This window comes from Kogia breviceps, chromosome 5, assembly GCF_026419965.1.
Source record: "Kogia breviceps isolate mKogBre1 chromosome 5, mKogBre1 haplotype 1, whole genome shotgun sequence".
NCBI lineage: Eukaryota > Metazoa > Chordata > Mammalia > Artiodactyla > Physeteridae > Kogia > Kogia breviceps.
The window spans coordinates 18,144,695-18,157,836 of NC_081314.1; the positions used below are offsets into that span (position 1 = coordinate 18,144,695).

Sequence of the window (13,142 nt, forward strand, 5' to 3'; positions counted from 1 at the left end):
TCAGAGAGTTTTTGATAAGCAGATCAAATGCAGACACAGAAATTACAGAGAGATTGCTCTTTGTAGATGACTTTAATGCAGATGAACAACTCAATGCTGGAAGCCTGGCTCTTCTATTAGGCGGTGTGTGTGTGTGTGTGTGTGTGTGTGTGTGTGTGTGTGTGTGTGAATGGGTTCCTGATCCATTCTAGTTACTACGGCTCTGAAAAGTATTTCTTCATGGTCTCCTGTAGAACTTGGACTTAAACAAAACTATCTAATAAAAATGATTTCTTTCTCTGTCAAGAGGAAACGTTCTCAAGGGGAAAGAGTTAAGCTATTAGTGATGAGCAGTTTCCACCAGTTTAGCCATTTTAGGAAATATCACTACCTTGTCCTCAACAATGAAAATCCTGACATTTCAACCTGGAGTGACAGATTCAGGCCAATCAAGACACTGAATACACCACTAAGACACCATCTGAGCAAGCCACAGAAATATCTTTACTGCCAGCACCAATATCACAAAAAAGTATTTTCAATATTATCACTTATTTTAAAACCTCACGAGTACCTCTTTCCTCAAAAGTCAGCATATGCCAGTAAGGATAAGCAGAGCCTTATTCACTGGCAATTTCTTTATATGGTATGCAAACCTGCAAACTCAAGGGCTACAATTTGCTGGTATTTCCAATTCTCATTTTCATTCGATATCAAGAGGCTCATTTCTCGCTTGCCAACTCTTCTCTGGAAATAAAGGAGAACGTGGAGTGACTCTGGGTATAATCTCTTATTTAGGTAGTGATGTCCTTTTTTGCTATATGTAAATTTGGTGTTCTGCCTTTCCACTCTAAAACAGCTGACAAAATAATTAACTAAACAAACAAACAAAGTCTTTTCCTGTAGCATAGGTTTTCAGTGATAAATGGAAAATAAAAGTTGCCCAACCTTTCTTCATTGTGTATGTCACACATAAGCTAATACTTGAGTCATACACTGTGTGAGCAGTTTCTTCCAACTGTAAAGTGAAATAACTGAATAACTCTACCATGCAAACAAAATGTTAATTGTCCTATACTGTATGCCACTGAGATTATATATTCAATAGGGTCATATGATAAATTAATTTTGCTTTTTTTGAGATATCTGTCATTAATTCTGAGGCTGATCTTTCTAAGTTTCTTGGAAATACTGTTATCTTTGCCATGAACAGGGTAGAGAATGACACTTCTCTAATTTGGTTACTTCTATGCCATTAGCAACAAAATTAATTAATTTCATACTAGAAAGCTTATTTTGTATTTTTTAATAGAAAAATTCACTGTACTCCGAAATAACCTAAAACTTTCAATGACTTCATGTCATTATCTGACCAAATTTCATAATAGAAAAGGCACTGGGTAGAACAGATAACCAGTCCAATAAAATTCTTTCTAGGTATTCAGTGTGATGCTTTTTATTTGCATCTTTCTATTTTGGAGGGTAGTATGAGATTATCTCAACAGTAGGTACACTTATCTCAGTACATACAGATTCTCATTCTGTATTCTCAATTGGATCTTAATTACTATTTATGTTATGATGTTTTGAGTTGCCCCATTATCATTATTTCACAAGTATTTTACACTTTAATGACTACTACTGAGTAATGGATTCATTAAAAAAAAATTTTATTGGAGTATAGTTGATTTACAATGTATTAGTTTCTGCTGTACAACAAAGTGAATCAGTTATACTGGATTCATTTTTGTGAACTGGGGATAAAGCAGCATAACACTAACAATAAAGCGTAAATTTAAGAAATGTAAACAATAATATGCAAATGCCACGCAAATATGTCAGCAGCAATAATTAATTGGATCCTGTTAATTGACCGATGTAGTTCTTTTTGTTCAACAATTAACATACTAGCATTTCTCAGAAAATGTGAATTATATGCGAACAAAATGATTTCATGGCTTTTCACTCTTCCTAAAACTTCCTGGGGGCCACTTGCTAAATGACTACAGACCATCATAGGTCCAGCGATCATACTTCAATAAATACTAAACTAGAAAGTGTATAGAAGGAAAATGTACCTCTTTTATAATTTTGTTCTTTAATATCTTTTCTAAGAACAAATCCAATAAAAGGTTCCTCTGTAGACAGCATTTTCTGAATTGGTAGAAGGTTGGACTAGATTATCTTTAAGATCTTTTCTAATTCTTGAGATTCTAATATACTATTAATACGTCCTGAGCTTATAGAACAGTCAGCAATCAGAACCCAATAATTCCTATTGGAATTGAAACCAGGGTTATGTACAGAATTCTTAAGCATGAATAACTTCACTTATTCACTCAATAAATACTTACTGTGTATCTATCATGTGCCAGGCACTATTCCAGGTATTGGAGATACAGCAACATCTAAATATAGACAAAGTCCCTCCTCTCATGGAGTTCATATTATAGAGAAGGAGATGGACAATAAACAAAAAATTCACATATCAGTGATATAGGCGCTAAGAAGGAAAATAAAGCAGAACAAAGGAATAGAAGTGTAGAGGGAGGGGATAGGGAGAAGAAGGGTGAAGAAGGCAGAGGGTGATCAGGGAAGGTCTCACTCTGAAGGGAATATTTGAGCACACATCTGGATGAAGTGAGGGAGTGAGTCATTTGGAAATCTGTAGGAAGACAATTACAGGCAGAGGAAAGAGTAAGAACAAAGCACCTGAGGCAGAAGCAGGTTTGGTCTGTTCCAGGAACAGAGAGGAGGCAGGCCGTTGTTGCTGAAGCAGAGTGAGCCAGGGGCAAGCAGGGTGGAGGGAGGTAAGATCAGAGTGGGGGCTGTGAGGGTGTGTGTGTGTAGGAAGTGGTTACGGAGAGTCTTGGCAAGAACTTTGGCTTTTATTTATTTAGTTTTCTATTTTTAATTTTTTTTTTCGGTACGCGGGCCTCTCACTCTTGTGGCCTCTCCCGTTGCGGAGCACAGGCTCCGGATGTGCAGGCTCAGCGGCCATGGCTCACGGGCCCAGCCGCTCCGCGGCACGTAGGATCCTCCCGGACGGGGGCACCAACTCGTGTCCCCTGCATCGGCCGGCGGACTCTCAACCACTGCGCCACCAGGGAAGCCCTGACTTATATTTTCAAAGGATAACTCTGCTTTGTGGAGACTAGACTGTAGGGCAATGAGGGTGTAAGTAGGGAGACCAATTAGAAGGAATCCATGTGAAACACAAGGATGACTGGCTGGGCCAGGGTGATTGTAGTGGAGGTAGTTTAGTAGAGTGTTGTGGTTAACAGGCAAAAATAACTTCTGAGATAGTCTTGGATGACAGTGACACTTTATGGTTCAAATAAAGTCTTATAAAGTTTTATGACAAAAGAGAATCAATGTAAAAGCAAATAATGAAGTTCCTACAGTAGAAAAAGAATGGTAGTTTTTTGTAACTCAACAGAAACCAACAAATCCGTAGCCAACAAAAAGTGCCCTAAGAATGAGAGGGCCTTCCTCAGAGGAGACTGTCCTATTTACCAGGGGCTCGGAGCCAGAGGCAGGGATCATCTCCCCCAGGTATGGCTGTGAATGTGAGGTGTGCCCTGAGGTTGGTTCATCTATGGAGTTCTTCCAAAGATAATCTGGAAGCTAGGGCAGAGAATGCCTGGTGTGGCTGCAGTGTGAGCTGTAGGCCTGTGTGCTCTCACTCATACTGCATGCCCTGCCTGTGACTGACCAAATGAGGCTGTGCATGAGAAATATGGAATGAGAACACCCCACAAAACAGGAGATTGTGATGTTATTTTAAATTCTTACATGATTTGTTTTCTGATTACACACAATCTATCTTTCATTATCATTTCAGTTCTAACTTTGAGGTACTATAGATACATCTGTTTTTGGAAAAGGCTGTTGGAAATTCTTTTCAGTATTATTTGCAAATGCTAAAGATCAACTGGGTATCAATATTAATGATACAGCAAAAGGTATACCTCATAATACCAGACAGAATGAGCATATCACTTAAATTTTATATACAAGAGACCTCTTAAGTGCTGGACACATATAAGAAGGCAAATAGATAGAAATAATTAGAACTTCCTTCCACTTAAAATAATCATTATAGCCCATTTTGCGTAAAGATCTGAAAGCCTGGATACTAGATAATGACAAAAAGGAGACTTATAGAGTTATATTAAGACAAAAAGGGACTCGGCCTACCGTGGTGATGTAGCGGGAGTGGAATTCTGGAGCATCTTTCAGGAACGTGAGGCCAGGATGTGTATCTACCACATCCTGAAAAAGAACAAAACCAAACTAAATTAACAAACATACCAAAAAAAACCCCAAGACACCTACAGAATTTTTTTCCCTCTTGTAGAATACTTGCCAGTTGAGCAAACTCGCTGTTTCAGAATATTGAACAATGTACTTAAAATTTAATTAGTACTTTATTAAATTCAAATATTTCATAAGCATACTTATGTGTGTTTTTGATATGCACAGTATATGTCAATAAAAAGTTAAAATTTTAATTAAGCTATATTTGGTGATTTATGAATCAAATGTCTTACAGGAACATACTGTAATTCTAACATGCATGTCCGGGAAATTCATCCCACAGATCTTGGTAGGGATTGCTAAGTGAAATTTACACAGAAAGGATGATAGACACAAGCCCACTACAACGATTCTTTCTCAAACTACACACATGGGAAATTTTGGGAAAAAAAAATAGCCTTGTAGCCAAATAGCTTTAAATAAATCTATGTTAAGTTGTATGAACCAGCTAATGTTCATCAAAATAACTGTGTTGACAAATTTGTTTTCCAATTTAGGATTTTATTTATTTTAAAATCTGATATTTTGTTCTCATGGAAGACTATTAGAATATTAAATCCTTGAAATACTGTTTTTATTTTCTAATTAGGTTTTAAATGCACTTTGAATGAGCCTAGAGAACCTAATGGAGATAATTCTGTCAATTTAATAACCAGAGGCAACAGCAATGCAACATCGATATAATCTATTAATTGGCTAGTCATGAATGGACAGACATCACTTATATCTCTTTCCTCTGTTTCTTCAGAGCAGTTAGCTATTCATACCTACCAATAGAGTCTAAAACCAAGGGACCTTATTATTTCTTTAAATTTTATTTGGAAATAATTTTAGACTTACAGAAAATTACAAAAATTTTATAGAGAGATTTCCTACGTCTTTCTCCCAGCTTCCCATAATGGTAACAACTTACAAACCATAGTACAATTATCAAAACTAGGAAATGAACATTGATGTAATACTAAAACTACAGACCTTATTCAAAAATTTCCAGCTTTTCCCCTAATATGTTTTTTCTGTTCCAGGATCCTAACTGCATTAGTTCTTGTGTCTCATTGGTCTCTCCCAATCTGTGGCAGTTCTTCACTCTTTCCTTTTATTTCATGATTCTGACACTTTATGAGTTCTGGTTAGTTATTCTGTAGAATGTCTCTCAATGTGGCATTGTCTGGTATTTCCTCATCATTAAAGTTACACACTTTTAATGGGTATACCACAGAAGTGATGTTGTGTCCTTTTCAGTCTTACAAGGAGTATGTGATGCTGATATGTCTTACAAATTGTGTTAATTTTTGAACACACTTGTTTTAAAGTGGTATCTGCTGGGTTGCCACCATAAATTTATTATTACCTCTTAATAACTGATAAATATCATGGGGGAGATACTTTAAGACTCTGCTAATATCCTGTTTCTCTGAAAACTTGTACCCACAGATTTCAGCAGCCATTGACAGAAACTGACTGTGGCATTTATATAGTGGTGTTTACCTTATTTATTTATTAAACATCTTTACTGGAGTATAATTGCTTTACAATGGTGTGTTAGTTTCTGCTTGATAACAAAGTGAATCAGCTATACATAAACATATATCCCCATATCTCTTCCCTCTTGCATCTTCCTCCCACCCTCCCTATCCCACCCCTCTAGATGGTAACCAAGTACCGAGCTGATATCCCTGTGCTATGCGGCTGCTTCCCACAAGCTATCTAGTTTACATTTGGTAGTATATATAAGTCCATGCCAGTCTCTCATTTCGTCCCAGCTTACCCTTCCCCCTCCCTGTGTCCTCAAGTCCATTCTCTACGTCTGCGTCCTTATTCCTGTCCTGCCCCTAAGTTCTTCATAACCATTTTTTTTTAAAGATTCCATATATATGTGTTAGCATATGGTATTTGTTTTTCTCTTTCTGACTTACTTCAGCCTGTATGACAGACTCTAGGTCCATCCACCTCACTACAAATAACTCAATTTCATTACTTTTTAGGGCTGAGTAATATTCCATTGTATATATGTGTCACATCTTCTTTATCCATTCAGCTGTTGAGGGACACTTAGGGTGCTTCCATGTCCTGGCTATTGTTAGTGCTGCAATGAACACTGTGGTACATGTCTCTTATTGAATTATGCTTTTCTCAGGGTATATGGCCAGTAGTGGGATTGCTGGGTCATATGGTAGTTAGATTTTTAGTTTTCTAAGGAACCTCCATACTGTTCTCCATAGCGGCTGTATCAATTTACATTCCCAACAACAGTGCAAGAGGGTTCCCTTTTCACCACACCCTCTCCACCATTTACTGTTTGTAGATTTTTTGATGATGGCCATTCTGACCAGTGTGAGGTGATACCTCAGTGTAGTTTTGATTTGCATTTCTCTAATAATTAGTGATGCTGAGCATTCTTTCATGTGTTTGTTGGCAAGGTGTATATCTTCTTTGGAGAAATGTCTATTTAGGTCTTCTGCCCATTTTTGGATTGGTTGTTTGTTTTTTTGATATTAAGCTGCATGAGCTGCTTGTACATTTTGGAGATGAATCTTTTGTCAGTTGCTTCATTTGCAAATATTTTCTCCCATTCTGAGGGTTGTCTTTTCATCTTGTTTATGGTATCTTTGCTGTGCAAAAGCTTTTAACTTTCACTAGGTCCCATTTGTTTATTTTTGTTTTTATTTCCATTTCTCTAGGAGGTAGGTCAAAAAGGATCTTGCTGTGATTTATGTCATAGTGTTCTGCCTATGTTTTCCTCTAGGAGTTTTGTAGTGTCTGGCCTTACATTTATGTGTTTAATCCATTTTGAGTTTCTTTTTGTGTATGGTGTTAGGGAGTGTTCTAATTTCATTCTTTTACATGTAGCTGTCCAGTTTTCCCAGCACCACTTACTGAAGAAGCTATCTTTTCTCCATTGTGTATTCTTGCCTCCTTTACCAAAAATAAGGTGTTCATACGTGCGTGGGTTTGTCTCTGGGCTTTCTATCCTGTTCCAATGACCTGTATTTGTGTTTTTGTGCCAGTATCATACTGTCTTGATTACTGCAGCTTTGTAGTATAGTCTGAAGTCAGGGAGCCTGATACCTCTAGCTCTGTTTTTCTTTCTAAGGATTGATTTGGCTATTCGGGGTCTTTTGTGTTTCCATACAAATTGCAAAATTTTTTGTTCTAGTTCTGTGAAAAATGTCATTGGTAGTTTGATAGGGATTGCACTGAATCTGTAGATTGCTTTGGGTAGTATAGTCATTTTCACAATGTTGATTCTTCCAATCTGAGAACATGGTATATCTCTCCATCTGTTTTTATCATCTTTAATTTCTTTCATCAGTGTCTTATAGTTTTCTGCATACAGATTTTTTGTCTCCTTAGGTAGGTTTATTCCTGGGTATTTTATTCTTTTTGTTGCAGTGGGAAATGGGAGTGTTTACTTAATTTCTCTTTCAAATTTTTCATCATTAGTGTATAGGAATGCAAGACATTTCTGTGCATTAATTTTGCATCCTGCTACTTTACCAAATTCATTGATTAGCTCTAGTAGTTTTCTGGTAGCATTCTCTATGTATAGTATCATGTCATCTGCAAACAGTGACAGCTTTACTTCTTCTTTTCCGATTTGGATTCCTTTTATTTCTTTTGCTGTTCTGATTGCTGTGGCTAAAACATCCAAAAATATGTTGAATAACAGTGGTGAGAGTGGGCACCCTTGTCTTGTTCCTGATCTTAGAGGAAATACTTTCAGTTTTTCACCATTGAGGACGATGCTGGTTGTGGATTTGTCATATATGGCCTTCATTATGTTGAGATAAGTTCCCTCTATGCCTACTTTCTGGAGGGTTTTTATCATAAATGGGTGTTGAATTTTGTCTAAAGCTTTTTCTGCATCTATTGAGATGATCATATGTTTTTTTTCTTCAATTTATTAATATGGTGTGTCACACTGATTGATGTGCATATATTGAAGAATTCTTGCATTCCTGGGATAAACCCCACTTGACCATGGTGTATGATCATTTTAATGTGCTGTTGGTAGTATTTTGTTGAGGATTTTTGCATCTGTGTTCATCAGTGATATTGGCCTGTAGTTTTCTTTCTTTGTGACATCTCTGTCTGGTTTTGGTATCAGGGCGATGGTGGCCTTGTAGAATGAGTTGGGGAGTGTTCCTCCCTCTGCTATATTTTGGAAGAGTTTGAGAAGGATAGGTGTTAGTTCATCTCTAAATGTCTCATAGAATTTGCCTGAGAAGCCAATTGGTCCTGGGCTTTTGTTTGCTGGAAGATTTTTAATCACAGTCTCAATTTCAGTGCTTGTGATTGGTCTGTTTATATTTTCTATTTCTTCCTGGTTCAGTCTTGGAAGGTTGTGCTTTTCTAAGAATGTGTCCATTTCTTCCAGGTTGTCCATTCTATTGGCATACAGTTGCTTGTACTAATCTCTCATGATCTTTTGTATTTCTGCAGTGTCAGTTGTTACTTCTCCTTTTTCATTTCTATTTCTATTGATGTGAGTTTGCCCCTTTTTTCTTGATGAGTCTGGCTAATGGTTTATCAATTTTGTTTATCTTCTCAAAGAACCAGCTTTTAGTTTTATTGATCTTTGCTATTGTTTTCTTTGTTTCTATTTCATATATTTCTGCTCTGAACTTTATGTTTTCTTTCCTTCTACTAATTTTGGGTTTTGTCTGTTCTTCTTTCTCTAGTTACTTTAGCTGTAAGGTTAGTTTATTTGAGATTTTTATTGTTTCTTGAGGTAGGTTTGTATTGCTATAAACTTCCCCTCTTAGAACTGCTTTTGCTGCATCCCATAGGTTTTGGATCATGTTTTTCCTCTTTGATTTCTACAGTGATCTCTTGGTTATTTAGTAACATACTGTTTAGCCTCCATGTGTTCGTGATTTTTACGTTTGTTTTCCCTTTAACTGATTTCTAATCTCATGGCGTTGTGGTCAGAAAAGATGCTTGATATGATTTCAATTTTCTTAAATTTACTGAGGCTTGATTTGTGACCGAAGATGTGATCTATCCTGGAGAATCTTCCATGCGCACTTGAGAAGAAAGTGTAATATGCTGTTTTTGCATCGAATGTCCTATAAATATCAATTAAATCTATCGGGTCTGTTGTGTCATTTAAAGCTTGTGTTTCCTTATTAATTTTCTGTTTGGATGATCTGTCCATTGCTGTAAGTGAGTTGGTAAAGTCCCCCACTATTATTGTGTTACTGTCGATTTTCTCTTTTATAGCTGTTAGTACTTGCCTTATGTATCGAGGTGCTCCTATGTTGGGTGCATGTATATTTATAATTGTTGTATCTTCTTCTTGGGTTGATCCCTTGACCATTATGTAGTGTCCTTCCTTGTCTTTTGTAACATTCTTTATTTTAAAGTGTATTTCATCTGATATGAGTACTGCTACTCCAGCTTTCTTTTGATTTCCATTTGCATGGAATATCTTTTTCCATCTCCTCATTCTCAGTCTGTATGTGTCCCTAGGTCTGAAGTGGGTCTCTTAGACAGCATGTATATGGGTCTGGTTTTTGTATCCATTCAGCCAGTCTATGTCTTTTGCTGGGAACATTTAATCCATTTACATTTAAGGTAACTATCAATATGTATGTTTCTATTACCATTTTCTTAATTGTTTTGGGTTTGTTATTGTAGGTCTTTTCCTTCTCTTGTGTTTCCTGCCTAGAGAAGTTCCTTTAGCATTTGTTATAAAGCTGTTTGGTGCTGCTGAATTCTCTTAAGTTTTGTTTGTCTATAAAGGTTTTAATTGCTCCATCGAATCTGAATGAGATCCTTGTTGGGTAGAGTAATCTTGCTTTTAGGTTTTTCTCCTTCATCACTTTGACTATGTTCTGCCACTCCCTTCTGGCTTGCAGAGTTTCTGCTGAAAGATCAGCTGTTAACCTTATTGGGATTCCCTTATATATATTTGTTGTTTTTCTGTTGCTGCTTTTAATATTTTTTCTTTGTATTTAATTTTTGATAGTTTTATCAATATGTGTCTTGGCGTGTTTCTCCTTGTATTTATCTTGTATGGGACTCTCCATGCTTCCTGGACTTGATTAATTATTTCCTTTCCCATATTAGGGAAATTTTCAACTATAATCTCTCCTAATATTTTCTCAGTCCCTTTCTCTTTTTCTTCTTCTTCTGGGACCCCTATGATTCGAATATTGGTGTGTTTAATGTTGTCCCAGAGGTCTTTGAGACTGTCCTCAAGTCTTTTCATTATTTTTTCTTTATTCTGCTCTGCAGTAGTTATTTCCACTCTTTTATCTTCCAAGTCATGTATCCGTACTTCTGCCTCAGTTATTCTGCTACTGATTCATTCTCGAGAATTTTAACTTTCATTTATTGTATTGTTCATCATTGTTTCTTTACTCTTTAGTTCTTCTAGGTCCTTATCAAACATTTCTTGTATTTTCTCCATTCTATTTCCAAGATTTTGGATCATGTTTACTATCATTACTTTGAATTCTTTTTCAGGTAGACTGCCTATTCTTCATTTGTTTGGTCTGGTGGGTTTTTACCTTGCTCCTTCATCTGCTGTGTGTTTTGCTGCCTTCTCATTTTGCTTAACTCACTGTGTTTGGGGTCTCCTTTTTGCAGGCTGCAGGTTCGTAGTTCCTGTTTTTGGTGTCTGCCCCCAGTGGCTAAGGGTGGTTCAGTGGGCTGTGTAGGCTTCCTGGTGGAGGGGACTAGTGCCTGTTTTCTGCTGGATGAGGCTGGATCTTGTCTTTCTGGTGTGCAGGTCCGTGTCCGGTGGTGTGTTTTGGTGTGTCTGTAACCTTATTATGATTTTAGGCAGCCTCTGTGTTAATGGGTGGGGTTGTGTTCCTGTCTTGCTAGTGGTTTGGCATAGGGTGTCCAGCACTGTAGCTTGCTGGTCGTTGAGTGGAGCTGGGTCTTAGAGTTAAGATGGAGATCTCTGGGCGAGCTTTCGCCATTTGATATTATGTGGAGCTGGGAGGTCTCTGGTGGACCAATGTCCTGAACTTGGCTCTCCCACCTCAGAAGCACAGGCCTGACACCTTGCCAGAGCACCAAGACCCTGTCATACACACGGCTCAGAAGAAAAGGGAGAAAAAATGAAAGAAAGAAAGAGAAAAAAAAGAAATACAATAAAATTAAGTTATTAAAATAAAAAATTATTAAAAATTTAAAAATTAAAAATAAATAAAAAAGAAAAAGGAATAAAAGAAGGAAGAGAGCAACCAAACCAAAAAACAAATCCATCAATGATAACAAGCGCTAAAAACTATACTAAAAAAAATAAATAAAACGGACAGACAGAACCCTAGGACAAATGGTAAAAGCAAAGCTATACAGAGAAAATCACACGTGGAAGCATACACATACACACTCACAAAAAGAGAAAAAGGAGAAAAAAATATATATCATTGCTCCCAAAGTCCACCACCTCAATTTTGGGATTATTTGTTGTCTATTCACGTATTCCACAGATGCAGGGTACATCAAGTTGATTGTGGAGATTTAATCCGCTGTTCCTGAGGCTGCTGGGAGAAGTTTCCCTTTCTCTTCTTTGTTAGCACAGCTCCTGGGATTCAGCTTTGGATTTGCCTGACCTCTGTGTGTAGGTCGCCTGAGGGCATCTGTTCCTGCCCAGACAGGACAGGGTTAAAAGTAGCAGCTGATTAGGGGGCTCTGGCTCACTCAGGCCGGGGGGAGGACGGGGTACGGAAAGCAGGGCAAGCCTGTGGCAACAGAGGCCAAAATGATGTTGCAACAGCCTGAGGCGCGCCGTGTGTTCTCCCGGGGAAGTTGTCCCTCCATCACGGGACCCTGGCAGTGGCGGGCTGCACAGGCTCCTGGGAGGGGAGGGGTGGACAATGACCTGTGCTTGCACACAGGCTTCTTGGTGGCTGCAGCAGCAGCCCTAACGTCTCATGCCTGTCTCTGGTGTCCGTGCTGATGGCTGCAGCTTGCGCCTGTCTCTGGCACTTGTCTGGGCGGTGCTCTGAATCCCCTCTCCTCGTGCACCCCAAAACAATGGTCTCTTGCCTCTTAGGCAGTTCCAGACTTTTTCCCGGACCTCCTCCTGGCTAGTTGTGGCGCACTAGCCCTCTCAGGCTGTGTTCATGCAGGCAACTCCAGTCCTCTCCTTGGGATCTGACCTCCAAAGGCGGAGCCTCAGCTCCCAGCCCCAACCCGTCCCAGTGGGTGAGCAGACAAGCCTCTCTGGCTGGTGAGTGCTGGTCAGCAGCAATCTTTTGTGCAGGAATCTCTCTGCTTTGCCCTCTGCACCCCTGTTGCTGCGCTCTCCTCCGTAGCTCTGAAGCTCCCCCCCTACCTACCCCCTGTCTCCATGAGTGAAGGGGATTCCTAGCGCGTGGAAACCTTTCCTCCTTCACAGCTCCCTCCCACTGGTGCAGGTCCCGTCCCTATTCTTTTGTCTCTGTTTTTTCTTTTGCCCTACCCAGGTACGTGGGGAGTTTCTTGTCTTTTGGGAGCTCTGAGGTCTTCTGTCAGCATTCAGTAGGTGTTCTGTAGGAGTTGTTCCACATGTAGATGTATTTCTGATGTATCTGTGGGGAGGAAAGTGATCTCCATGTCTTATTCTTCCACCATCTTGAAGGTCTCCCTCTACCTAATTTATATAGTGGAGTTTGTTTTTTCCTTCATTCCCTCTACATTTATTAACTGAAATTCTTCTATAAGGAAGAGCTGTCCTTTCTCTCTGGTGTACTTATTTATTCAATTTATGAGCTAGCTTTGGTCACTGGGAACTCTTTTAAATTGGCTCCTGTGTCCTCTTGACATGCCCCATCCTTTTGTGAGCACTTCTGTATTTTTTGGTATCACAGGATGGTCCAGTCTCGTCTTCTATTTTCCACGCT

At 38.6% G+C, this 13,142-nt stretch overlaps 1 protein-coding gene across 6 annotated transcripts in view; it reads right to left on the reverse strand.

Moving 5' to 3' along the window:
* The window catches only part of PPP2R3A (protein phosphatase 2 regulatory subunit B''alpha), a 219,486-nt gene that overhangs the window by 80,864 nt on the left and 125,480 nt on the right, over window positions 1-13,142 (reverse strand). For all 6 annotated transcript variants that reach the window (XM_059065088.2, XM_067033743.1, XM_067033744.1 and 3 more), the window contains one exon: window positions 4,180-4,254. In XM_059065088.2, coding sequence (XP_058921071.1) covers window positions 4,180-4,254 — 75 coding nt within the window. The remainder of the gene's footprint in view (window positions 1-4,179; window positions 4,255-13,142) is intronic.